At 58.3% G+C, this 26,646-nt stretch overlaps 2 protein-coding genes across 6 annotated transcripts; both read left to right on the top strand.

Moving 5' to 3' along the window:
• The first annotated feature begins 1,199 nt into the window (after window positions 1–1,199).
• On the top strand, window positions 1,200–19,600 carry FBF1 (Fas binding factor 1). Of its 5 annotated transcripts, XR_005448617.1 has the most exons (31): window positions 1,200–1,285; window positions 4,424–4,520; window positions 5,366–5,393; window positions 5,805–5,846; window positions 6,289–6,367; window positions 6,506–6,566; window positions 6,858–6,908; window positions 7,536–7,677; window positions 8,310–8,387; window positions 8,900–9,025; window positions 9,451–9,592; window positions 9,795–9,928; window positions 10,032–10,131; window positions 10,586–10,948; window positions 11,453–11,551; window positions 11,751–11,824; window positions 11,962–12,017; window positions 12,441–12,581; window positions 12,996–13,096; window positions 13,348–13,554; window positions 13,749–13,856; window positions 13,960–14,099; window positions 14,233–14,351; window positions 14,468–14,590; window positions 14,680–14,865; window positions 15,771–15,947; window positions 16,035–16,172; window positions 16,252–16,354; window positions 18,035–18,150; window positions 18,515–18,652; window positions 18,814–19,600. XR_005448617.1 is itself a non-coding variant. In XM_038742031.1 (30 exons), the coding sequence occupies exons 2-30, from the start codon at window positions 4,518–4,520 to the stop codon at window positions 18,584–18,586; spliced, it is 3,300 nt and encodes a 1,099-aa protein (XP_038597959.1). In that variant the 5' UTR covers window positions 1,200–1,285; window positions 4,424–4,517; the 3' UTR covers window positions 18,587–18,765. The 5 variants fall into 5 exon arrangements, 4 of the variants coding, with proteins under 4 accessions (XP_038597959.1, XP_038597960.1, XP_038597958.1 ...); XM_038742031.1 differs by lacking the exon at window positions 18,814–19,600 and having other exon boundaries at window positions 7,536–7,668; window positions 18,515–18,765; XM_038742032.1 differs by lacking the exon at window positions 18,814–19,600 and having other exon boundaries at window positions 9,795–9,907; window positions 18,515–18,765.
• Window positions 18,678–25,497, top strand: MRPL38 (mitochondrial ribosomal protein L38). The gene is given in 10 exon segments (XM_038742034.1): window positions 18,678–18,907; window positions 22,888–23,067; window positions 23,156–23,290; window positions 23,398–23,606; window positions 23,717–23,789; window positions 24,086–24,131; window positions 24,245–24,403; window positions 24,949–25,085; window positions 25,288–25,322; window positions 25,324–25,497. Coding segments are annotated over 9 exon segments (1,041 nt in total). The 5' UTR covers window positions 18,678–18,907; window positions 22,888–22,922; the 3' UTR covers window positions 25,426–25,497.
• The last annotated feature ends 1,149 nt before the right edge of the window (window positions 25,498–26,646 follow it).

Raw genomic sequence — 26,646 nt, 5'->3', positions numbered from 1 at the left:
CGCCGGGTGAGTCACCCCAGAGGAATTGAGCCCAGGTGACTCTCTGCCACATGTAATAATGAAATAATGGTAGTATTTAAGTATTTACTAAGTGCCAAGCACTGGTCTGAGCGCTAGGGGAGAAGCCGCGTGGCTCAGTGGAAAGCGCCCGGGCTTTGGAGTCAGAGGTCAGGGGTTCAAATCCTGACTCCGCCCCTTGTCAGCTGTGTGACTTTGGGCAAGTCACTTAACTTCTCTGTGCCTCAGTTTCCTCATCTGTAATAGCTCGAGAAATACGACTGAATGTATTTACTACTCTATTTTACTTGTACATATTCACTATTCTATTTATTTTATTTTGTTAATATGTTTTGTTCTGTTGTCTGCCTCCCCCTTCTAGACTGTGAGCCCGCTGCTGGGTAGGGACCGTCTCTAGATGTTGCCAACTTGTACTTCCCAAGCGCTTAGTACAGTGCTCTGCACACAGTAATAGCTTGAGAAATGCAACTGAATGAACGAAATAGAGGACACGGCCGGCGGGGCGGGAGCCCACTTGGCAGCTCACCTCCTCCAGGAGGCCTTCCCAGACTGAGCCCCCTCCTTCCTCTTCCCCTCCCCACAGCACCTGTATATATGTATATATGTTTGTACATATTTATTACTCTATTTTATTTGTACGTATTTATTCTATTTTATTTCGTTAAGATGTTTTGTTGTCTGTCTACCCCTTCTAGACTGTGAGCCCGCTGTTGGGTAGGGACCGTCTCTATATGTTGCCAACTTGGACTTCCCAAGCGCGTAGTGCAGTGCCCCGCACACAGTAAGCGCTCAATAAATACGATTGATTGATAGGGACCGTCTCTCTATGTTGCCAACTTGAACTTCCCAAGCGCTTAGTACAGTGCTCCGCACACAGTAGGCGCTCAATAAATACGATTGAATGAATGTAATGGCAGACAAAAATCGGTGCCTAAGGACCGCTCCTAGCCAGCCCTCGGCTCCCTGGGGCCGAGTAGCCCACCGGTGCGCAGGCGCACACCGCCCCGCCAACGGCCGCCGCCGCGCGAGGCATGCCGGGAGATGTAGTTCAGGCCCGGCCCCTGAGGGGGGCCGAATCAGGGGAGCGCGGGCGGGCCACGACTACACTTCCCAGAAGGCCCCGCGCCGGTAGGCGCTGTGGTGATGGGGGGGGGGGTGGTCGTCGTCGTCGTGGTGATGGCGGCCTGAGGCCCGTGAGGAGGCGGGAGTAAGGGGCCCTGCCTGAGGGGACTGGCGCCATCAACACTGGCCACTTCGACGTCATGGGGTTTGGCATAACTGAGGGCAACGGGGAGGAGGCTGACGGGAAAGGAGGAAGGGGATGGGGGAGTGGGCTGGAGATGATGATGATAATAATAATAATGATGGCATTTATTAAGCCCTTACTATGTACAAAGCACTGTTCTAAGCGCTGGGGAGGTTACAAGGTCATCCGCCAAGCTCGCTCTTTTCCTCCCTTCAAGGCCCTACTGAGAGCTCACCTCCTCCAGGAGGCCTTCCCAGACTGAGCCCCTTCCTTCCTCTCCCCCTCGTCCCCCTCTCCATCCCCCCATCTTACCTCCTTCCCTTCCCCACATTACCTGCATATATGTATATATGTTTGTACATATTTATTACTCTATTTCACTTGTACATATCTATTCTATTGGTTTTATTTTGTTAGTATGTTTGGTTTTGTTCTCCGTCTCCCCCTTTTAGACTGTGAGCCCACTGTTGGGTAGGGACTGTCTCTATATGTTGCCAGCTTGTACTTCCCAAGCGCTTAGTACAGTGCTCTGCACACAGTAAGCGCTCAATAAATATGATTGATGATGATGATGATCAGGTTGTCCCACGGTGGGGGCTCACAGTCTTAAGAGAAGCAGCGTGGCTCAGTGGAAAGAGCCCGGGCTTTGGAGTCACAGGTCATGGGTTCAAATCCCGGCTCCACCAATTGTCAGCTGTGAGACTTTGGGCAAGTCACTTCACTTCTCTGAGCCTCAGTTACCTCATCTTTAAAATGGGGATTAAGACTGGGAGCCCCTCGTGGGACAACCTGATCACCTTGTATCTGCCCCAGCGCTTAGAACAGTGCCAGGCACATAGTAAGCGCTTAATAAATGCCATCTTTATTATTAATCCCCATTTTCCAGATGAGGGAACTGAGGCCCAGAGAAGTGAAGTGGCTTGCCCAAAGTCACACGGCTGAGAGTTGGCTGAGACGGGATTTGAACCCATGAACTCTGACTCCAAAGTCCGGGCTCTTTCCACTGGGCCTCGCTGCTTCTCCAAATTCTCCCTGCTCAGCCTCCCTCCAGAGTCGGAGAAGCAGCGTGGCTCAATGGAAAGAGCATGGGCTTTGGAGTCAGAGGTCATGGGAGTGGGCTGGAGATAATAATAATAATGATGCATTTATTAAGCGCTTACTATGTGCAAAGCACTGTTCTAAGCGCTGGGGAGGTTACAAGGTGATCAGGTTGGCCCACGGGGGGCTCACAGTCTTAATCCCCATTTTACAGATAAGGGAACTGAGGCACAGAAGTTAAGTGACCGGGTCACACAGCTGACAGTTGGCTGAGCCGAGATTTGAACCCATGACCTCTGACTCCAAAGCCCGGGCTCTTTCCATTGAGCCACGCTGCTTCTCCCTCCAGATGACTCTGGAGGGAGGCTGAGCAGGGAGAACTTGGGGAAGCAGCGAGGCTCAGTGGAAAGGACCAGGCTTTGGAGTCAGAGTTCATGGGTTCAAATCCCGCCTCAGCCAACTGTCAGCTATGTGACTTTGGGCAAGTCACTTCACTTCTCTGGGCCTCAGTTACCTCATCTGGAAAATGGGGATTAAAACTGTGAGCCCCCCATGGGACAAACTGATCGCTTTGTAACCTCCCCAGCGCTTAGAACAGTGCTTAGCACATAGTAAGCGCTTAACAAATACCATTATTATTATTATTATTCACTTCTCTGGGCCTCAGTTACCTCATCTGGAAAATGGGGATTAAAACTGTGAGCCCCCTGTGGGACAACCTGATCACCTTGTAACCTCCCCACCGCTTGGAACAGTGCTTTGCACATAGTAAGCGCTTAACAAATACCATCATTATTATTATTATTCATTTCTCTGGGCTTCAGTGACCTCATCTGGAAAATGGGGATTAAAACTATGGAGCCCCCCCGTGGGACAACCTGATCACTTTGTAACCTCCCCAGTGCTTAGAACAGTGCTTTGCACATAGTAAGCACGTAATACCATTATTATTATTATTAGGGGCTGAGATGTCTGTAATTTATTGCCCGTTGAGCGCTTATTCTGCGCACCGTCCCAAGGCCTGAGGAAAGGCCCCAGGATTGTAGGCACGTAGGGACTGTCTCTATATGTTGCCAATTTGTACTTCCCAAGCACTTAGTACAGTGCTCTGCACATAGTAAGCGCTCAATAAATACGATTGATGATGATGATGATGACAGAAGATGGTGCAGAGCAGGCAGGAAGAAGAGATGGACCACCCTCGCCCCCCGCCCTCCTTCCTCCCACCCCTGTCCCGGGGTGGGCAGTGGGGATAACGGTCCCCCACTGCTACCCGCTGCTGGCGGGTGGCATTTGGGAGACCACGAGAACGGCCACCTCCGGTGGTGCGGGTGGACGGGGAGGGTGGGATTGGAAGATCTGGAACTTGCCAGAGAGAGCAGGTTTAGTGCGAGACCGAAATGTATAGGGTCCCCACGAACCATTCACTCACTAATGCCTGTTGTTGGGTAGGGACCCTCTCTATATGTTGCCGATTTGTACTTCCCAAGCGCTTAGTACAGTGCTCTGCACACAGTAAGCGCTCAATAAATACGATTGAATGAATGAATGAATAATGGGTAAGTAGCCTGATGTATGAGACTGACACCTGCCTTGGAGGGGTAGCAGGGGAATGAGCTGTTCCTCAGTGGGGGAGAGGAGGACAGTCGGAGTCCAGTGGCCCCCAGCATTCTCTTGGCCTGCCTTCTGCTAGTTTTTTTTTATGGTATTTGTTAAGCACTTACTACATGTCAAGCACTGGTTTAAGCGCCGGGATAGAGACAATTAATCGGGTTTCCTTCTTGTGTTAATTGGTGAACCGGGAGACCCGAACTCTAGACCCAGCCTTGTCGCTGGCTTGCTTGGTGACCATAACCAGGTCCCATCCTCTCCGGGCCTCAGATCTCTATTGTGCCTTTCTCTCTTCAATCATCCGTTCTACGTGGGACAGAGACTGTGTCCAATCTGATTATCTTGTTTCCACCCAGACCTTGGCACTGAGTAAGCGCTTAATAAATGCTGTATTGTAATCGTTACTTTTAAACTTAACTTGGCCCCCGTGGAGGAGATTGGAGTGGGCTGAGATGCCATTGCTCAGAGGCGGGTCGGTTGCCCAGGTGACATGTTTATTTTCCTTACCAGGCTAGGTCAGATGTGCGCTGACTACCCACCTGTCAGGTGACACGGAATTGGATCGGGACCCAAGAAACCCGTGGCAAGGAGCTGCACTGTGGCGATGGTAGGTGGAGGCCAAAATTGGCACCTGAAAATGCATAATCTAGAAGATCGAAGGTGCAGTTTGCTCCCTTGGCTGTCAGAACCCAACTGCCCCACCCTACAGAGGGTGGGACTGAAATCTGGTGGGTGCTGACTGGTAATTTTCTCACTGTTTTGGCTTGATGTTGGGCACAAGATCCATTGAGCTGAGTGGGAAGAAGCGGCGTGGCCTAGTGGAAAGAGCCTAGGGCTGGGCGTCAGAGGACCAGGGTTCTAATTCCAATTCTGCCATTTCTCTGTTATCATCATCATCATCGTCATCATCATCATCATCATCATCATCAATCGTATTTATTGAGCGCTTACTGTGTGCAGAGCACTGTACTATGTGACTTTGGGAATGTCACTTCACTTCTCTGGGCCTCAGTTACCTCACCTGTAAAGTCGGGGTTAAGAATGTGAGTCTTATGTGGGATGGGTACTGTGTGCCCAACCTGATTATCATGTATGTATCACAGTACTGACACATAATAAGTGCTTAACCAGTACTATTAAAAAAAAAAAAAGAGATAAACAGCCATCAATTAATAGTATTCACTGAGCGCTTACTGTGTGCAGGGCACTGTACTTGGGATAGTAGAATACTGTAGAGTTGGTAGACAGTTTCCCAGCCCACCAGGATTTTACAATCCAGAGGAGGAGACTCAAAGACTCCGCCGTTTCAGAGCAGCTTCCATGATGAATGACAAATTATTGGCCGGCCCAGCCCACATTCAGCTTCTCCCAGCCGCAGCCTCACGGCTCCTGACTCTTGAGACTGTGATTCATTGCTCGATGGTTTAATGCAACATTTTTTCCCCTCCCTAGGCTCCCAAAGCCAAGAGAGGACTGAGAGGTGAGTGCAGTGGGTAGGAGAACCGGCATAAGTTCAAGGTTTCCCTCGTCTCAGCCCGTATCCTTCGAGGCCGCCACGTGGGCTCGAGAAATGTTCTTTCTGCCTTGCATGGGTCAGAGGGCAGTGCTGATGCAGATTGTAGTGCCCCGTACCCCAGGAGGGCACAGCTCTCCCAGCTGGTTGGCAGTGCGCTAGGACTGCTCTGGACCGCAGGGCGCCGGTGAAGTGGCATGGTCCAGAATGGGTTCCCAGTTTAGCTGGTTGAGGACACCCCTCCCCACAAGAGGTGTTGACCCTTGGAGGGATAGAACCAGTTGGGCCAGTGTGGTTCCACATATGATATCTATCCCATGGGCTGGGCCCGGGTCGGGCACACTTTTCTCCTCCCAAGTTCCAGGTCATCTCTTCCAGGCTCCATTGACGACGTCCTCGGGGATCTCCTCGGCGAAGATGGTGAGTGTCCCTCTCCCTATGGGGCCGAGCTGGGCCTTTCTCTCCCCTCAGCCCCGCCCACCCTTCTGTCTCGCTCCATCCGGCCAGGGGCCTGCTGACAGTTGTGGTCCCCTCTGCCTCTCTGGGCGGGGGAGCCCCAGATTGGGGCTGCGGGCACTGAACCCCAGTACAAGGTATCGGGCTTCCCAGAGGCCCCGGATAGGCAGGGATCGTGTAGCCGGATCCGAGCCCCGTCCTAACTATTTGGGGGTGCTGTGTCCCCAGCCCCTGACGCTAACCCTCAACTCTTCCTGGCCAGTGAGAGAAGGGGGGAAAGGAGGAGGTCCTGGAAAGCAGCCCAGCTGGGGAGACTGGTTTCTGATCCTTGGCCCTGGCAGGGAGGCTGTGGTTTCTCAATCCTTGACCCCAAAGCCTACAAGCTGATTTGGCTTTGCCTTCCTAGACCCTGCACCTGCTCACCCTGGCCTCGGCCAGGGCCACGCAAGACCCGCCCGGGAGCCGCCTCCGAGAGCCGGTCGGAGGTGAGGACGCACGAATCGGGGGGTGCCGGGTTCCTGGGCCCATCCAGCATCAGGGCCTCGGTGATGGCGTCTCCTGGCTGACTCCCGGTGCCGGGGCCGTCCGATCCGGACCACCCAGCGTGTCATCGGGCATTGCAGGTCCTTCCTGGACGGTGATGTCTTCGGCCCAGTGGCAGCCCAGGTTGACGAGGAGGCTGAGGTGAGCGTGCCTTGGGACCCTCGGGGGCTGGTGCCCGGGTGACTCCTTGGCACTGCAGGGGTGGACCGGGCAGGGCACCTGGGAGCAGATCCGTTCCCCAACCCACCAGGTGGCTGTCCGAGCCCAGTCCTGAAGGGGGAGGGCAGCGTTGTGGGCGCGTCCGGCCACCAGTCGAGGGATAGGATGGCGTAGCCTTCCAGCCATGTGCTAACATGCGTGTGCGCACACGTTTGTGTATGTGTGCGTATTTGCCTGTCTGCTCTTCTGCCTTTTCCCTCTGTGAGCGCTCAGGTCTCGGAAGTCTCCGACGCCGACCCGCAGGCGCTGCTCCAGTCGATGAAGGTAGCCTGCTGCTCTGGAACTCTTGCCATGCACTAAGCTAAGCGTTAGGGTAGATACAAGATAATCCAATCGGGCCCGGGTCCTGTCTCCCCTGGGGATCACAGTGAAGAGGAAGGAAAAACAGGCCTTTTATCCCTACTTTGCCGATGAGGAAGCCAAGGCCCCGAGAGGTTCAGTCACCTGGCCGGCCAGGGGCAGAGCTGGGACCAGAATCCAGGACTCCTGATTCCTGGTCTGGAATTGTTTCCACTAGGTCTTGCTACTTACTATCCCCATTTTACAGATGGGAAAACGAGGCCGAGAGGGGCAGCCCTCCCTCAACTTGGCCAAGGTCACTCTGCAGACTTTTAGCAAGTTTGCTCGAGGCCAAGCACTCAGCAGAGTGGTCAGTGCTCTGGAAAAGTAGAGGCTAGGAGGCCCAGGCCCACCCATGGCTCTGCAGGAGGCGGTGGGACCTCAGGCCAGGGCCTCAGTTTCGCCTCTGGATAGTGGGGAGGGTCCACCAGCCCTCCCACTACGAGTCCAGTGGCCAAACGAGGCCCTGGGCTCAGAGGAAGTTCTAGGGAACAGCTGACGGACAGGAGCCACGGGGCTTCCCCAGCGACTCAGCTCCTCCTGCTTTCCCAGGACATGGATGAAATGGACGCCGACCTCCTCGGCCGGAGGAGATCCAGTCCAGTAGCTAAGGCCATCGCGAAGGGTTCTGGGAAGGAGGAGTCGCTCGATGACCCCCCGAGAGCTGCAGGGACACTTGCCGCTGGTGAGAGAGGTGATTTGTGTTGGGGATAGTGCTCCGGGAGACATCAGGGCTCTTGAGGGGGAACAGGAGGGAAGCCCCCGGGCTCTTGCTGACTTCTGGCTGGGAACTTAGTTCAGTACGTCCAGGAGGTGTTCAGTACTGTCCACTGCCACTGCAACTGTTGGACCACTCTCCTCGATGCCCAGGGACCAGATGGGTGCCAGGGGGATAATACAGCCGGCCTTGGGTGCTAAGTGGAAGTGTTGCATCCTAGGAATTGCCTCCAGGGCTCTCAGCTGTTACTCAGAGACCGAAAGCCAGGGTTGGTATTACCAAGCAAGGCCTGGGGGTTGACTCCCTGGCTCCAGACTGCCCCGAGAAGCCTGCAGGTGAAATCGGGGGCGGTGAGTCCCTCGCCCTTGATCGGCCAGATCCCCAGCCGTGGCCGGAGGGCGATCAGTGATGGAGAAGGACGGGTCCCTTCTCGGGCCCTGAGGCCCTTCCCTGCTCAGTGGCCACCAGATACGTTCCACCTCAGCCTGTTGTGGGGCTCTCAGTGGGGTGGGGTCTGAGCTGTCAGCACAGGCCGAGGGGTAGTGGGGTGGTGGTGTTGTGGGGCGGGGTGAGAATCCCGCCCAAGGCCCTTGGCTCCATCCCCATAGGAGAGGCCTCCCGCAACCAGAAACCCCGTCCCTCCATCGGCGGCTCTGGCCGGCAATCCCGGAAGTTCTCCTTCGAAGGTACCAGGCCCCTCCAGCCACCCCTCCTCTCCCTGGGACCCCTCATCCCTGAAGTCAGCTGCTCCCCTGTCTGGCCAGGCTCAGAGCAAGCCCACGCCGAGAGGGAAGAAGCCACGTGTCACTTGCCCACTGAACTCCCCGGGCAGCCACCCGTGGGACCTAGAGGGTTGGAAATCAGGATGGGCCGGAGCCTGCCCTGGGACCGGCTGAGGGTGTTGGAAAACTGGGTGAGATTGTTTTCTCTTCTGCCTCTTTTGCCACCGGGGCTGTGCCGACAGCTCAGCCCCTGCAGCCCCGTCCACAGGTCGATACAAGCCGGACGGGGTTGCGGGGGACCTGGTCGCTTGGGTCCATGTCCGATTCCCTCTGGGGTCTGGCTCACCTCGCTCTGCCCCCGGCTAGTTCTGTCCCTGTAGGGCAGAGGGAGCAGGAGATCGGAGGTGGGCAGGACTTTAACCGTGTGAAGCGGAGAGCCTTGGTCGAGCAGCAACCACCACCGATCCTCCTCTTAGATGCCGCGGACCCCCTGGCGGGCCTCCTCTCTGAAGATGAGGAGGAGGAGGCGGCCAGCAAGAAGCCCCCAGGCCCAGAGAGCAAAGCCGCTCCCCAGCAGAGCCCCAACACCCCCAGAGAGCGAGGTATCGTGGGTTGGGGGCTGGGAGCCCCCTTCCGAGGAGCGGTTCTACCGATCCACGGATCCATAGTCCAGATGGGGCACCTGTGGTGGGTGGCGCACTGTATCGAGCCCTTGGGAAAAGCACAGTGGAGTCGGGAGCCGGAATTCCCGCCCTTCAGGAACCGCAGCCTTGTGGATTCAGATGGGCCGCGAAGACCAGGGCAAGGAGGGGCTGCCGGAATGGGGCGGGGGCCCCCAGGCAGGTCCATGGCTTCAGGCCCACTGCCTTGCCCTCCAGCCTACTTCCAATACCAGGGCTGGGCATAGCAGAGGGCAGGACGGACACAGAGAGGGAGGCCCCGCGTGCGGCCTTGGGGGCCAACCTCCGAAGGACCAGCCCTGAAGCTGACAGGCTGGGGTTGACCAGCCCTGGGTTCTGCTTTCCAGAACCTGCTGCCCCTGGACCTGCCAGCGGCCCACCCGCCCCGAAGAAGGAGGAGTTGGCATACGATGACAGCGACGACCTCATGGCTGCGCTGGGATTCGGGGACAGCCCCAAGGCCGGGCGCGAGCCGTCCAGGGGCAATCAGTAAGGGCCGTCCTTGAGCTCTGAGGCCCGGGCTGGCAGTGAGGGCAGGACTGGGGAGGCCTCGGGGGGAAAGGAGGGTTGAAGGCTCTGGGTCCGAAAATGAATCGGGGTGGATCGGGCAGGGATGCGACCGCTCAGGCTCAAGCCTATCCGGGCTCCTCGTGCCTTAGGGCACTGACCCTGAGCCCCTCTGCCCTGACAGGGAAGAGCCCCGCCCGGCACGAACCAAGCTGGATGAGTTGCTGGGGCGGAGCCCTGCCCCCAGGCTCCCAGAGCGTCCGGCTGCCGGGGAGCGTCCGAGGGGCCGGCTGGAGGGTGAGCGCCCCAAGCAGCCCGGTGAGCGGAGGAAGCCGGGACCTCGGTCCCGTTGGGGAGAGGCCAGGTGGGAAGAGGGGAGTACTGGTCCTGGATCCGTCAGTGTCGGCTCTGTCTCTCTCAGAACGGGAAGATGCCCAGGCAGAGGAGGACTTGATCTTCGGAGCCTACCAGCCCACCCTGGTCTCCTCGGAGGGCCGGCCCCCCCGACGGCCGTCCGTCAGGTAGAAAATCAGCCATTGCTGCCCCTACGTGTTGGGCCAGGGGCCTCGAGGGTCGTCGGGACCCTCTTCAGCAAGGTAGGTGGTGTGGCCTAGCAGACAGAGCCCAGGACACTGGGCTGGGAGTCAGGGGCCGTGGGTTCTATTCTCAGCTCTGCCCCCTGGCCCGCCCTCCTCTGTGGTCCTCGGTTTCCCCATCTGCAGGATGGGGACAGGAAACTATCAGTAGTGTTTACTGTGGAGATGAGAAGTTGGGAGGTTCTCTGGTGCTGTAGCAGGGCCCAGACCAGGCCTCTCTCCTAGACTGTGAGCCCACTGTTGGGTAGGGACTGTCTCTATATGTTGCCAACTTGTACTTCCCAAACGATTAGTCCAGTGCTCTGCACACAGTAAGCGCTCAATAAATACGACTGATTGATTGATTGATTGATTGCCTCCCTCGTGGCTCGGGAAACAGGTTCTCAGCAGAGCGCCTCAGCGAGCACAAGCGAGCCAAGCCGGGTTCTCCCGCTGCCACCGCCGTCACTGCCACCCCCGTCTCCGCCCAGCCCGGCAAGAGAGGAGCCGATTGGCTGGGCCTGAAAGACCATGACCTTGACTCACCCCTCCCTTCTCCCCCCATGGAGCCCAGGGGGGTGACCGCCCCAAACCCTCCAACCCTTCCTGGGGCCGAGCGGCCCGTGGAGGGGGGATCCGCCCCCAAGGAGCCGTCGGAGGAGGGACAGGAGGAGCCAGAAGACTGGCTGAGCCAGGCTCTGATGCGCAGGGGGAGAGCCAGGAAAGGGCAGGCCGGGCCTGTGGTCCTTCAAGCTCCCAGCAGGTATCGGCGCTTCCCCTCTCCACCTTCCCCGTGACAACCCTTCCCCCTGTCCCTTTCCAGCTTGCCCAGCCCTCGGGGCCTGGGCAGAGCGTGCGGAAATAATCCGGGCGCACCCATTGGCCTCCTGACCCATCTTCCAAGCCCTCCCACCCTTCCCGTTAGCCCTCTGGAACAGCCTGGCCGTGGGCACCCCCTCCAGCGGGCACCATCCTCCACCCGGTGGAGGAGGAAGCGGGTGGCACAGGCCCGCTCAGTTTCCGACGTAGGGGGTCGGCCGGCCCCGAAGTGGGTAGCTGGATGTGACCGGTCACTGGCCCATTGGTATGGGTGGGGCCCCGTCGCTGGGGTCAGACCGCCGGGGGAATGTCCAGTCAAGGCGTAGGTAGCTCCCCGTGCGCTGACCCCTGACCTTGACACGCTTACAATTGCACTGGGGGAGGGAGCTTGGGTGGGATGACTGGTGAGATGGGATCTGCCCCCACCTTGGCCCTCTGTTCTTTCCAGCCAACCAGGGACCGGCTCTGAGGGGCTTGAGCCAAGGGTGGCCCAGGGGGCTCCGGGTACCTGCCGGGATGCCCGGCCTGCCGGAACCACCAGCTTTGGGTAGGTCTGCTGCCCGCCGGCAGTCCTCCTGTGGGTGGGCGTGGGTGCACGGGGTGACTGGTGCTGCCTGGGGGCAGCCCCTGCTCTCAGTCTGTACTCTTGTTTTCCCTCCCTCCATTCCTGTCCTCTGGATATCCTCCCTCATCCATGTCTCTCCTCACGGACACCAGCTCTCTGTTCCCTCCCACTCCCCTTGCAGGGCGCCCTGTGCTGGCCAGGTGCCGGCCGCCTCCCTGAGCAGCGAGGGGCTTCACGTAGGCTCCCCCAGAGTCGGTAAGCCCCTCCACCCCCTGAGGAGACCGAGTCGAGGGGGCGTCTTGGCATTCCCTGCTCAGTCCAGAGGAGCTCTGAGTGGGCAGGTTGTGGGCCTTCCCCTACCCCCACGCTCACCCTTCTCGTTTGATTTCCAGAACCTCCAGCTGGTAGCCCCTGGCCTCGGGAGCAGTCGGGCTTTGCATCTGCCCAGGTAGGAGGCCATAGCCACCCCCAGCCTCTCTGAGGTCCTTCTCTGAGCCAGTTGGGGGGATCTGAGGGGACTGTCAGTTCTCACCTACCTCCAGGCTAGGCACCACTCCTGCTCCCCTGGGGAGCATCAGAGCACCAGGGCAGGGGTAGATGCTGCCCAGGCAGGGACACTTGAATGTATCATGGGGTCCCAGATGACTCCAGGATAGACCAGGGCTGGAGAGCCCCCAAGGTGGGATGCGCCCAATGATGGGGCCTGGGGTGGGGGGTCCATCTTTGGGGCACCCTCTTGCCCGTGGGATCTGGCAGGGCAGCCAAGGGCCTCTTATATAGGCTCAGGGTAGGCTCCTGAGCCAGGCCGTGCAGCCCTTGCCGTCCCGATCCCTGACATACCGATCCTTCCTCGCCATTCCGTCTTCTGCAGCCCCTTCTCCCCGAGCCCCGAGGGCAGAGCCTGCTGCCCGGGAGCCGGGAGGACCAGAGGCAGATCCCGCTGGTCAACCTGACCGAGAGCCCAGCCGAGCCGTTACGGGCCCAGGCCCGGCTGGCCGAGCTGGAGGCCCAGGTGAGGGATGGAGAGAAAACAGAGTAGGGAGGTGGGAAGGGGGAACGGGGAGGTGGGAGGGAGCGGCAGAGGGGTCAGGGCAGGAGAGAAGGGGTGGCCGGGGGCGGTGAGGGGATGGCAGTCGGTGGGGCCACAGGGAGAGGCTGGTCTGAAAGCTTCGGTGGGTGAGAGTCGGGAGCTGCTCCGGGATCCAGCAGGGCCCCCGGGGCCAGGGTACCGAGGGTTTCCTGCCGTCCCGTGATGGCCCAGCCTCGGCCCTATCCCCGTCCCTTCATTCATTCGTTCATTCAATCGTATTTATTGAGCGCTTACTGTGTGCAGAGCACCGTACTAAGCGCTTTGGAAGTACAAGTCGGCAACATAGACGGTCCCTACCCGACAGCGGGCTCACAGTCTAGAAGCCCACCCATCCAGGTGCGGAAGCTGGAGCTGGAGAGGACGCAGCAGGGGCTCCTGCTCGAGACTTTGCAGCAGCGACACCAGGAGGACCTGGAACTTATCGAGAACGCCCACAGGTACCCCAAGGGCCCTCTCCTCCCTAGCCCCACCTCCGGCCCCTACCCAACCTGGGCCAAGGGCGGGCTGCAGCGAAACCTAAGCTGTCCCTGCCCCGGAGGCGCGGGCTGGGTTGCTTTTGCCCTCCCCTCGTCCTCAAAGCCGAAGCGGAATTTGTGCCTCCTGGGAGAGACCCGGAGGCCCGAGCCGCGGGGTCCATGCCGGGCGGGAGAGGTCCCGGGGACCGGACCAGCAGGATGCGTGCCGGCAGGAGCCGCGTGAAGGTGCTGGAGATGTCATTCGAGCAGCGGGAGAAGAGACTCCGGCTGGAGAACGAGGAACTGGCGAGCCGGCAACAGGCCCGCTGCCAGGAGGCCGAGCGGGCCCTGGCGGAGCTCCAGGCCCAGCACCAGCTCCGTCTGGCGGCCGTCAAGCAGGAGAAGGACCGGGAGCTGGAGCGACTGCGTGACCTGCAGCGGTGAGGGGTCGTCGGGGGCCCGGGCCCGGGTCACTGGGACCTTCTCGACAGGCAGGGCAATCTCGGGTCGAGTGTCTCGTCCCCGTCGGTCCTCCTTGGAGACCGCCCGGCTGACGTTCTGCCGGGCCGCTCGCCGGGAGCGGGGCGAAGGTGAGGGGCTCGGCTGCCCCCCTGAGCTCCCGCCCCGCCCGCAGGGCCTCCGTCCTGGAGATGCGCCAAGACCACGAGGAGCAGCTGCAGCGTCTGAAGCAGCTGAAGGATCGGGAGATTGACGCCGTGACCAGCGCCACCTCCCACACTCGGTACCGACCCTGCCCCGCCTCCTGCCCCAACCTGATGGCACCCGCCCTGCCCTAGCCCAAACCCGTCCTGGCACCCCCTGATCCTGCCCTGCCCCCGTCCCAGGTCCCTGAACAGCATCATCGAGCAGATGGAAAAGTTTTCTTGCCATCTTAGTGACCTCTCGTCCCGCGTGGAGGCCGCCCACGTCACCACCACCCAGGAGCGGGAGCTGGGGGCCCGGCAGCGCGATGAGCAGCTCCGCGGTAAACGGGCCTCCCCCGTCGCCCCACCCCCCGAGTGCCCCTCCTTGCTTCCCGCACCCCCCATCACCTCTCCCACCCTGTCAGCCCGGCCCTTGGGCTTCCGTGCCCTGGCGGTGACCGTGTCGGCCCGCAGCGCTGCAGGACCGACTGAGTCAGCAGCAGCGGGACACAGAAGAGGAGCGGGGCCGGCTGCACGGGGCCATCGCCAAGATGGAGGCTCGGCTAGGGGAGCAGGGCCGCCTCCTGGAGCAGGTGAGGAGGTCCGGGGGTGGAGATCCGGACCCCATTCCCGGGAACCGGCGGGGCCAAGGGACGGCCGAGGCCCGAGGGGCCCACCCTGACCTGCTCGTCTCCGCCCGGGGCCGTAGGAACGCTGGAGGGTCAGCGCGGAGCAGTGCAAGGCGGAGGCCTCGCAGCGTGCCCTGGAGGAGCAGAGGAAGGTCGTGAGCCAGCAGGCGGCCATGGAGCGTGAAGAGCTGGAGAGGGCCAAGGTTGGGCGGCTGGGGCCTCAGGGCCGGGCGGCCGGGGTCAGGACGGGGCCCACCTGAAGCTCATCCATCCGTCCGTCCGTCCATCCCAGAGTGCCTTGCTGGAGGAGCAGAAGTCCGTCCTGCTCAAGTGTGGGGAGGAGCGGCGGCGGCTGGCGGCCGAGTGGGCCGAATTCTACGCGCAGCAGAAACTGCAGAAGGAGCGGGCGGAGCGCGAGGTGGAGCGGACGCTGCAGGCCGACGCTCAGAGGGAGGGGACCGTTCTCCACCTGGCCAAGGTGGGTGCCGCGCTGGTTCCCTCTGCCAGCCCCGGTGCCCCTCTGTCCACCCCAGACCTTCCCAGCTGCGCCCAGCGGGTCCCCTGCCCGCAGCCGCCCGGGCCCAGCTGGGGCGTGAGCCTCATCCAGCCCGACTTGGTTCAGCCTGGCATCGGTATTAGCCCAGCATAAATAAATAATAATAATGATGGCATTTATTAAGCACTTACTATGTGCAAAGCACTGTTCTAAGTGCTGGGGAGGTTACAAGGTGATCAGGTTGTCCCACGGGGGGCTCACAGTCTTAATCCCCACTTTACAGAAGAGAGAACTGAAGCACAGAGAAGTTAAGTGACTTGCCCGAAGTCACACAGCTGACAATTGGCAGAGCCGGGATTTGAACCCACGACCTCTGACTCCAAAGCCCAGGCTCTTTCCACTAAGCCACGCTGCTTCTCTAGAAATTTTATCGTCACTCTTAGGTGATCTATTCTAGACCCTCCTAGGTATTTACAATCTTTTTTTAACTCTCATACCAGAGAGGGGATTAGAACCCAGGCCTCCAGCCTTTCAAGGCTGTTATTTTCCCTCTGAGCCACCACAGCATCTACCAAACCCTCTGTACCAGTCACCACGCTGGGCGCCGGGGCCGATATGGGAGCGTCAGGTCGGACGTGCCCCCGTTCCCTCTCTGTGATCCCGCTCAAAGAGGGAGCGAGGGTAGGCGGGAGGGTAGACGGGCTTCTCCCTGTTTTATAAATAAGGAAGTTGAGGTTCGGGGGGGTTCGGTGACTTGCCCGTGATCACAAAACCGTGCCAAGTTCGGAGGCGGGAACGGACCCCGGTCTGATCAGTAGGCAGTGGGAGGGGGGCCGGGGAGGGACCGGCCCAAGCCGAGGGCCAGCCGGCGGTCTCCTCGCCCCCAGGAGCAGGCAGAGCTGAAGGCCCGGGCCGGGGAGCTGCGGGCCGGGGAGCAGCGGCTGGCGGAGGAGCGGGAGGCGTTGGAGCAGGAGCGGCGGCTGCTCAGCGAGGAGAAGGGCCGGGTCAGCGCCGCAGCCGGCCGCCTCCGACAGCGGGCCGCGGAGGTCGACAGCATGAGCGAGGTCCGTGGGCCCTACGGGGGTGGGTAGCCCGGGCCGCCTGGGCTGGGGACCGGGACCCCGGACTGTGCCCGTGCTGTGCCTGCTCAGGTGGCCGCACGGAAGTTCGAGGAGGGCGAGCGGGCACTGCAGGAGGCGCGGCAGGTGCGGGCCCAGCACCAGGCTCGGCTCCAGCTCGTGCAGCAGCAGCAGGAGCAGCTGAGGCAGCAGGAGGAACAAATGCACCACGTGAGGACCCTCCCTTTCCCCCTGCTTGCCCCCTTCCCTATCTCCTCCCCACCTCACTGCTCCCGTTACTCTTCCCCAGGAGCATCTGAACCTGGCCCAGCACAGGTGGCAGCTGGACGCCCCCCGCGATGACCTCCACCACAATCTCCCCCGCGGGCCCCTGGGCCTCGCCAGCCTGCACGGTGGGTGTCTCTGGCTGGAGGAGGGACGGAGGAGACGAGGTGGGGTGTTCAGGGGGCCTGGTTGGAGTTGGGAGCTTTGAGAATCAGTTGAGGACGGGTGGGGAGGCAGGGTGGGATGGGGCAGTGGAGAGGGCAGGGATGGGCAGAGATTTCCCTGGGGGCCATGAGCTAAAGGATACCTCAACTTGTTGCCAATTTGTACTTCCCAAGCGCTTAGTACAGTGCTCTGCACATAGTAAGCACTCAATAAATACAATTGATGATGATGATGATGATGATGCTCTGCTCCAGGGACACCTCAGCTCAGCTGGTCCGTCCTGGCTGGGGGCTGAGCTGATCCCAGGGCCCTCCCCAGGGTCTCGCTGCCTCTGATCAATCAATCAATCGTATTTATTGAGCGCTTACTGTGTGCAGAGCACTGTACTAAGCGCTTGGGAAGTCCAAGTTGGCAACATATAGAGACAGTCCCTACCCAACGGTGGGCTCACAGTCTAAAAGGGGGAGACAGAGAACAAAACCAAACATACTAACAAAATAAAATAAATAGGATAGATATGTACAAGTAAAATAAATAAATAAATAAATAGAGTAATAAATATGTACATACATATATACAGGTGCTGTGGGGAAGGGAAGGAGGTAAGATGGGGGGGATGGAGACGGGGATGAGGGGGAGAGGAAGGAAGGGGCTCCGTCTGGGAAGGCCTCTGATCCTACCTCCGAGGCCGGTGAGACTGTGGGAAAGGGACTATGTCTAACCTGATTGACTTGTATCTACCACAGTGCTTAGAATAATAATAATAATGTTGGTATTTAAGCGCTTACTGTGTGCAAAGCACTGTTCTAAGCGCTGGGGTAGATACAAGGTAATCCGGTTGTCCCACGAGGGGCTCACAGTCTTCATCCCCATTTTACAGATGAGGGAACTGAGGCCCAGAGAATCAATCAATCAATCGTATTTATTGAGCTCTTACTGTGTGCAGAGCACTGTACTAAGCGCTTGGGAAGTACAAGTTGGCAACATATAGAGACAGTCCCTACCCAACAGTGGGCTCACGGTCTAGAAGGGGGAGACAGAGAACAAAACCAAACATATTAACAAAATAAAATAGAATAGATATGTACAGGTAAAATAAATAGAGTAATAAATATGTACAAACATATATACAGGTGCTGTGGGGGAGGGAAGGAGGTAAGGCTGGGGGGATGGAGAGGGGGAGAGGAAGGAGGGGGAAGTGAAGTGAGTTGCCCAAAGTCACCCAGCTGACAAGTGGCGGAGCTGGGATTTGAACCCACGACCTCTGACTCCAAAGCCCGGGCTCGTTCCACTGAGCCACGCTGCTTTCCATGGTGTTTAGCGTAGAATAATAATAATAATAATAATAATAATAATGGCATTTATTAAGTGCTTACTATGTGCAAAGCACTGTTCTAAGCGCTGGGGAGGTTACAAGGTGATCAGGTTGTCCCATGTGGGGCTCATTGTCTTAACCCCCATTTTACAGATGAGGTACCTGAGGCACAGAGAAGTTAAGTGACTTGCCCAAAGTCACACAGCTGACAATTGGCGGAGCCGGGATTTGAACCCATGAACTCTGACTCCAAACCCCGGGCTCTTTCCAATGTGCACGTAGAAAATGTGTTTAAGTACCCTAATAATTACTATTATTCCGGTTGTAGCCTCTCCTGTTGGTGGCAGCGGCGGCAGCAGCAGCCTCCCCCCTGGCAGCCAGCCTTCCTCGGGCATCTCCCAGCTGCATGCCCGGCTGGTGCTGCTGAAACACTCCGCTCAGCGGGTGAGTCTAGTGTCCAGCTGGCAGGGCCCCTGGGCCCCAATAATAATAATAATAGTAATAATGGCATTTATTAAGCGCTTAAAGAGGCCTCCCTTTTCCACTTCCTGCCCGCCCCCAGTGCCCCTCTAGACAAAGGCGGAGAGGGCAGCCGTGCTTCCGGCTCACACCCTCCCTTAGGTACCAGGAGCTGCTGGGCTGGGGGCACAGAAGGGAGTCATCAGGGTGATGGTCGCCCCTTCCCCCGGGCATCACCCCTCTGAGCTGGGGGGCAGGGGAAGGGGCACACTGCTCCCAAATGGGGTGACTGGCCATGGCTACGCTCTCATCTGCACCGTCCCCTGCCCTTCCGCCCCTTCCGCCTCAGGACCGGGACTTCCTGGAGGATGAGCAGTTCTTCCTGGAGACCCTGCGCCGACCCTCCTCCCACCCGGCGTGAGCGGAGTGGAGGGCACAGTCCTGGCCAAGATGCCGAGAGCGTGCCCTGTCCGTCCGGCAACTGAGGGTCAGACTGACTGACTGACTGAACCCCATGGCTGTGCCCCCAATGGGCACCGGTCCCCCTTTGGGTGCTGCTTCACAGTCCTCCAGGGTGGCGGCTTCCTGGCGGGAGGGCAGCATGATGTGCAGAACCATGATGGGCAGCAGCGGCTGCTTTGGCTTCAGCAGTGGCGGGAAGCGGGTCAGGGAGCTGATGACCCCGTGGATCCCATCAGAGCGTCCATCTGGCGCGGCAGTGATTGGGCCTTATGGAGACGAGGTCAGTCTGACTTGTGAAATAAAGACACTATTACTGCTGCCGCCACTTCTGACCAAATCCAGTTTATCACTTCCCCACTTGAGAAGAAAAACAGGGCCCCGGGGTTGGGCAGTACAAGAATATGCCCTTTCTGCCACCTCCGTCCATCTGACTGTCCGCCTCGCCCCAACTTGAATGGTGATGTTTCATGCCAAGACAGTAGCCTAACGACCCGCGGTTCAAAAGCTCTGTCTTTGATGGTCAAGCTTTGCTCTCTGACACACGCCCTTTTGACCGGGGCCGGACCAGGCGCCGTTCATCTGGCAGTTTACAAGGGATGGGACCCCAAGCTCCTCCATTCCTGGCTCTAAGAGATTCCCCACCCGCAGGGACCTTACAGACGAGTGGGTGGTCCCGAACACTTAGTACAGCGTTCCGCACACAGAAGGCAACCGGCCAGTGCCCAGCCCCATCATCCAGATGACCCAAGTGGCCACTTTTGAGCTTGAATAACCTGGTCCGTGACTCAAATCTTCACTTTGTGCGTGTAGGTGGGGGTGACTTGAGAGTAGCCATTTTCTTCCCGAATGCTTTTAATATAACGGAAGAATTCGACACCTTTTCTTACGTTTGGAGCGTGTTAGTTTTCATTTTCACAGAGATAGGAGATGAGCTAAGGGGACGGGGCGGCTAGACCGGAATGGCAACGGACGGTTTGGGATGATGGGAGGGAGGCTAAGTGGCGGGGGGAGGAGGTGGGGGCCAAAAGCTTCCAGGTCCTTCCCCTCTCCACCCCTGCAGACCGTAGCCTTCCACGCTTAATCTCAGAGATTCCCTTCCCCACTGCACTTGTATATATGTATATATGTTTGTACATATTTGTTACTCTAGTTATTTTACTTGTACATATCTATTCTATTTATTTTGTTAGTATGTTTGGTTTTGTTCTCTGTCTCCCCCTTTTAGACTGTGAGCCCACTGTTGGGTAGGGACTGTCTCTATATGTTGCCAACTTGTACTTCCCAAGCGCTTAGTACGGTGCTCTGCACACAGTAAGCGCTCAATAAATATGATTGATGATGATGATGAGAGAGGGTGTTAGCGATTCTTTTTCTGGAGGGGCAAATCCCCGGCCCTCCTCCCCCCTCAGCCTTTCCCGAGGACTGAGGAGGGGTCACCATTTGGGTGGGAGCTTAGTGGGCCCCACCAGAGGCCACCTTGAGTTGGGGGTAAAGCGGCCACTTCCACGGGGTCCAAGCCAAGGGTTCTGCCAGCTGTGCCTCTGGCTTGCAGTGAGACCCCCACCCCATCCCTTAATTTATGGTATTTGATAAATTGCTTACTAGGTGCCAGGCACTGTGCTAAGTGTTGGGGCAGGTAGAAGCTAAACCGGTTGGGCACAGTCATTCATTCGATCGTATTTTCATTCCACCATATTTATGGGGCACTTACTGTGTGCAGAGCACTGTACTAAGGGCTTGGGAAACTACAGTACAACATTACAAAGTTGGGAAAGTACCATCCAACAGTCTTCATCCCCATTTTACAGATCGGGTACCAGTTATCTCACGTGGGGCTCACAGTCTCAATCCCCATTTTACAGATGCGGGAACTGAGGCCCAGAGAAGTGACGTGATTTGCCCAAGGTCACCGAGCTGACAGGTGACCCCCCCCCTTCTAGACTGTGAGCCCGCTGTTGGGTAGGGATCGTCTCTGTATGTTGCCAACTTGTACTTCCCAAGCGCTTTGTACAGTGCTCTGCACTAAGCGTTCAACAAATGCGATTGAATGAATGAAAGGTGGCAGAGCCAGCGTGGGCCCTTGTGACTCTCAGGCCTGGTTCTACCCACTTGGCCACACTGCTTCTCCTGGACCAGTCACTGGCTCCGTAAAATGCTTTACAAGGAGGAGCAGCGTGGCTAAGTGGAAATCAATCAATCAATCGTATTTATTGAGCGCTTACTGTGCGCAGAGCACTGTACTAAGCACTTGGGAAGTACAAGTTGGCAACATATAGAAACAGTCCCTACCCAACAGTGGGCTCACAGTCTAGAAGAGCCCGGGCTTGGGAGTCAGAGGTCAGAGGTCGTGGGTTCTAATCCCAAGTGGTGGAGCCACTTGTCTGCTGTGTGACCTTGGGCAAGTCACCTCACAGTGCTCTGCACACAGTAAGCGCTCAGTAAATACGATTGAATGAATGTTGCCAACTTGGACTTCCCAAGCGCTTAGTACAGTGCTCAGCGCACAGTAAGCGCTCAATAAATACGATTGAATGAATGAATGCATGAATAAATACGATTGAATGAACGAATGACATGATTGGTGGGGCGGGGCCTGGTTGCTGGGGGCGGGGCCTGATTTGTGGGGCGGGGTCTGGTTGCTGGGGGCGGGGCCTGATTGGTGGGACGGGGCCCGGTCTAGTTGCTGGGAGCGGGACCTGATTGGTGGGACGGGGCCCGGTCTAGTTTCTGGGGGCGGGGCCTGGTTGCTGGGAGCGGGGCCTGATTGGTGGGGCGGGGCCTGGTTTCTGGGGGCGGGGCTTGGTTGGTGGGGGCGAGGCCTGATTGGTGGGAGCGGGACCTGATTGGTGGGGCGGGGCTGACAGGTGACGCCCCCCCCCCAGACTGTGAGCCCACTGTTGGGTAGGGACTGTCTCTATACGTTACCAGCTTGTACTTCCCAAGCGCTTAGTACAGTGCTCTGCACACAGTAAGCGCTCAATAAATACGATTGATGATGATGATGATGGGCGGGGTCTGGTTGCCAGGGGCGGGGCCTGATTGATGGGGCCCGCCTAGTTGCTAGGAGCGGGACCTGATTGGTGGGGCGGGGCCTAATTGGTGGGGCGGGGCCTGGTTGTGGGGGCGGCCCCTGATTGGTGGGGGCGTGGCCTGGTTCCCGGGGGCGGGCCCTGATTGGTGGGGGCGTGGTCCGGTTTCCGGGGTCGGTCCCTGATTGGTGGGGGCGTGGGTGGGGTTTGGCGTCGTCAGGCGTCGCGGCGGGCGGAGATGGCGGCGCGGTGGTGGCGGGCAACCCTGGGCCGAGTCCGGGGCTGCCGTCTCCTCGGCACCAGCGGTGAGCGGATCCCCGGGGCCCGGGACTCTCCGCCCCAATAATAATAATAATAAATAGCATTTGTTAAGCGCTTACTATGTGCAAAGCACTGTTCTAAGCGCTGGGGAGGCTATAAGGTGATCAGGTTGTCCCACGGGGGGCTCACAGCCTTCACCCCCATTTTCCAGATGAGGGAACTGAGGCCCAGCGAAGTGAGACTTGCCCAAAGTCACCCAGCTGACAATTGGCGGAGTCGGGATTTGAACCCATGACCTCCGACTCCAAAAACCGGGCTCTTTCCACGGAGCCACGCTGCTAATGCCGGCGTGATACAAGGTGATCAGGGTGTCCCACGTGGGGCTCACAGTCTTCATCCCCATTTTACAGTTGAGGTAACTGAGGCTCAGAAAAGTTACCAGCGCTTAGAATAGTGCTTTGCACATAGTAAGCGCTTAACAAATGCCATTATTATTATTATTATTATTAAGTGACTTGCCCAAGGTCACACGTCAGACAAGTGGCGGAGTCGGGATTAGACCCATGCCCCAAGCGGCCTGGCCTAGTGGATCGAGGCCGGGCCTGGGAGTCCGAAGGTCATGGGTTCTAATCCGCCTTCACCACTTGCCTCCTGAGTGACCTTGGGCAGGTCACTTCTCTGGGCCTCAGTTCCCTCATCTGGAAAATGGGGATTGAGATTGTGGGCCCCGTGGGGGACGAGGACTCTGTGCCTCAGTTCCCTCATCTGGAAAATGGGGGTTAAGACTGTGAGCCCCACGAGGGACAACCTGATCACCCTGTATCCTTCCCAGCGCTTAGAACAGTGCTTTGCACATAGTAAGCGCTTAATAAATGCCATCAAAAAAAATACCATAATAATAATAATCCGCTGACCCTTCCGCCGACCTCTATCCTCTGACAATCTGACCCTACTGACCTCCCGTCCGCAGCTGCCCTGGCCCGTCGGGCCGCGCCACTGGGGCCGATGCCCAACGAGGATGTGGACGTGAGCCGGCTGGCCTCGCTGGAAAAGTACCGGAGCTTCGACCGCTACCGGTGCCGGGCAGAGCGGGAGGCCAAGGCACCGCACTGGTGGAAAACCTACAAGGACTACTTCGGGGAGGAGCCAGGTACCCGTCCGGCCCCGGCGCCTCCGGTCGCGTCCCTGGCCGGACCCCCTTTGTCTCAGGTCGCCCACACAACCCCTTTCTTCCCCAGATCCCGAAGACCAGGTGGACATCGGGCTGCCCCCCGCCCAGACTCATCGGCAGCAGCAGCTCCGGGAGCGGAAGCAGCTCTTGAAGCAGATCCGGAGCTCCCCAGAGCAGGAGAGAGCGGCCCGCCTCCGGACGGGTGAGAGAGCGGCCCCCTGCCCTGGGGGTGGGGTTGGGGGAGGTGAAGCCCACCCTGGGGACAAGGGGCAGGGCGGACCCCGCCGGCTGACCCTCCTCTCCTCACAGCCCTGATCCCCCTGGAGGAGGTGAAGGCCGAGTGGGAGAGGACCGCCGGCCCCTACCACAAACAGCGTGTGGCTGAGCACTACGGCCTGTATCGGGACCTGTTCCGAGGAGCCACCTTCGTGCCCCGTGTCCACCTCAGGGTCGCTTACAGCCTCGACCAGGACTACGTAATGCCTGTGTACCACGGGAACGAGGTCACCCCCACCGAGGTAATCCACCTTGGGTCAGGGCAGCCCCGCAGCACCCTCCGTGACCCCCTCTCCCCACGGATCTTCCCCTCCTCTGGCCACCTCCAGCATCCGCTCTGTCTCCCGCCCAGGCCTTCAGTGCCCCCGAGGTGACGTACGAGGCCGAGGAGGGCTCCCTGTGGACGCTGCTGTTCACTAGTCTGGGTCAGTAGCAGGTGTCTCCTCATCTCCCTCCCTTCTCCCCGGGGCCCTGGATCCCAGGCAGACTGTGTCTGACCCCTTTCCCCTCACCCTTCCGGGCCTCGTGTTGGGGGTGGAGGGGTTAGTCGGACCCGCCCGGCCCCCCCGGCTCAGTCCCTTCCTGAAGGGTCGATCGATCACCGAGCACAAAGCGCTATTCTGCATGCTCGGGAGAGGCTGGCGACAGAACGGTCCCGGTCTCCCAAAAGCTCAAAACCCAACGGCCCCCGGTTAAGGAGGTTCTGTGTGTTTGCGTGCAGATGGGCACCTCCTGGAGCCGGACGCCGAATACGTCCACTGGCTGGTGTGAGTACCCGGGGGCGGGGTCCAGGATGGGCCACGGAGTGGTCCAGGGGGCGAGATGGCAACATCGTGCCATCCGGTGGGTGACGGGACCCGCCCTGCTCATCCCCAAACAGGACCAACATCCCGGGGAACCAGGTGGCCGCGGGCCAGGAGCAGTGCCACTACCTGCCCCCCTTCCCCGCCCGGGGGACCGGTTTCCACCGCCTCGTCTTCCTCCTCTTCAAACAGGATCATCTCATTGACTTCTCTGAGGACACTCGGCCCTCGCCATGGTAACAACACCCCCCCACCCCTCCCTGCCGGGTTACCTCCAGTTCCTGTCCACCGCCATCATCTCTCCTACCCCCATCTTTCCTCTTCACCTTCTCCTTTTCTCCTTCCCCCTTCCTGTATATATGTATATACGTTTGTACATATTTATTACTCTATTTATTTTACTTGTACCTATCTATTCTATTTATTTTATTTTGTTAGTATGTTTGGTTTTGTTCTCCGTCTCCCCCTTTTAGACTGTGAGCCCACTGTTGGGTAGGGACCGTCTCTATATGTTGCCAACTTGTACTTCCCAAGTGCTTAGTACAGTGCTCTGCACACAGGAAGCGCTCAATAAATATGATTGATTGATTGATTGATTCCCCCGTCCTCCCCCCAGCAGTATCAGCAGGAGCTGTCCTAGTGGGTAGAGAGCCTGGCAGAGCCCATGGCGGGACTCTGGGGGAATCGGGGCAACAGCACCAGCTGGACTCACAGAGACCTGCTAGGTTCTGCCTCTGTCTCTCTTTTCCTCCCCGCCTTACCAGTCCCCCTCTCCTTGCAGCTCCAGCCTGGCCCAAAGAACCTTCCGCACCTTCGACTTCTACAAGAAGCACCAGGACTCCATGACTCCGGCCGGCTTGGCCTTCTTCCAGTGCCGCTGGGATGATTCGGTCACCAGCGTCTTCCACCGGCTGCTGAGTAAGGGGCTGGGAGATACGGGGGTGGCCGGGTGTTTGTGGGGTCCCAAGCCATCAGGCTGGGCACAGGCTCCTCTGTGGGACGAGGGCAGTGGTCCTGGCACTCCACAGCTGGAAGGAGAAGGGAGACTAGGGGGTGGCAGGGAGCGCAGCGGGAGATAAACGGAGCGTCTCCCCCAGCCCAACCCGCCTGTCTCTTGCAGACATGCGGGAGCCAGTGTTTGATTTTGTGCGGCCGCCCCCCGTACCACCCCAAACAGAAGAAGTTCCCCCACCAGCAGCCGCTGCGCTACCTGGATCGCTACAGGGACAGCCAGGAGCCCAGCTACGGCATCTATTGAGTTGGGGCGGGCTGGGGGCTGCAGCCCTGCCCAGGCCTCCTGCCGGCCCGGACCCCGTGGGACGTGGGTTGGAGAGGCAGAGCCCCTCCCTGGTAGCCCCCAGTTTTCACCCGCCACTGCGGGGCCCGGCCCTGAGGGGTGGGGAGCGTTGTCCGGACCCAGAACGTGAATAAAAGCGATTTCTCTGGTGCACTGTGGCAGCCCAGAGCCCAGGGAGGGTGTCTGGTGGTGCAGAAAGGCTGAACCCCTGGGAGAGAACTGGATCAGCAAAGGACACCACCCCAGGGGGGTTAATAATAATAGTAATGGCATTTGTTGAGCACTTACTATGTGCCAAGCACTGTTCTGAGCACTGGGGTAGATACACGGTAATCAGGTTGTCCCACGTGGGACTGACAGTCTTATTCCCCATTTTACAGATGAGGTAACTGAGGCACAGAGAAGTCAAGTGACTTGCCCAAAGTCACACAGCTGGTCAGTGGCAGAGGAGGGATTAAAACCCGTGACCTCTGACTCCCAAGCCCGTGTTCTTTCCACTAAGCCACGGTTACTACTGTTTTGGTTGAGTGCTTGTCCCTGTCTCCTCCATTAGAGTGGAAGGGCAATACAGACAGGGAGTGTCTCTTATTTTGCTGTTCTCCAGTGCTTAGTACACTGCATTCCACCCAGTAGGTTACTCAATAAATGTTACAACTCCTCCATGTGTGGCTCAGGGAAAGGCCAGTGGGTGAAAATCAAACAAACTTTTAAATCCACCTTTTAAATATCAAAACCAGTCTCCAGTCCAGTGGGGTCTCCGATGCTCCCAGTTTAATCAATCAATCAATCAATTGTATTTATTGAGCGCTTACTGTGTGCAGAGCACTGTACAATCAATCAATTGTATTTATTGAGCGCTTACTGTGTGCAGAGCACTGTACTAAGCGCTTGGGAAGTAAAAGTTGGCAACATATAGAGACAGTCCCTACCCAACAGTGGGCTCACAGTCTAAAAGGGGGAGACAGAGAACAAAACCAAACATACTAATAAAATAAAATAAATAGAATATATTTGTACAAGTGAAATAAATAGAGTAATAGAGTGCAATAGAGTAATTACACTGTAATCCCTTGTTCCACCCCAGTTCTGGGGGGGGCTGAGCTCCAAGATTCTGGACTCCAAGATTGGTTTGGGCCCTTCACCCACCTGCCCCATTAGCAATATCACGGCTGTCCTTAGGGT

Source organism: Tachyglossus aculeatus, unplaced genomic scaffold, assembly GCF_015852505.1.
Source record: "Tachyglossus aculeatus isolate mTacAcu1 unplaced genomic scaffold, mTacAcu1.pri SUPER_34, whole genome shotgun sequence".
Lineage (NCBI taxonomy): Eukaryota > Metazoa > Chordata > Mammalia > Monotremata > Tachyglossidae > Tachyglossus > Tachyglossus aculeatus.
Note: the sequence above shows the minus strand (reverse complement) of the source record. Positions and strands in the feature narration are given on the sequence as shown.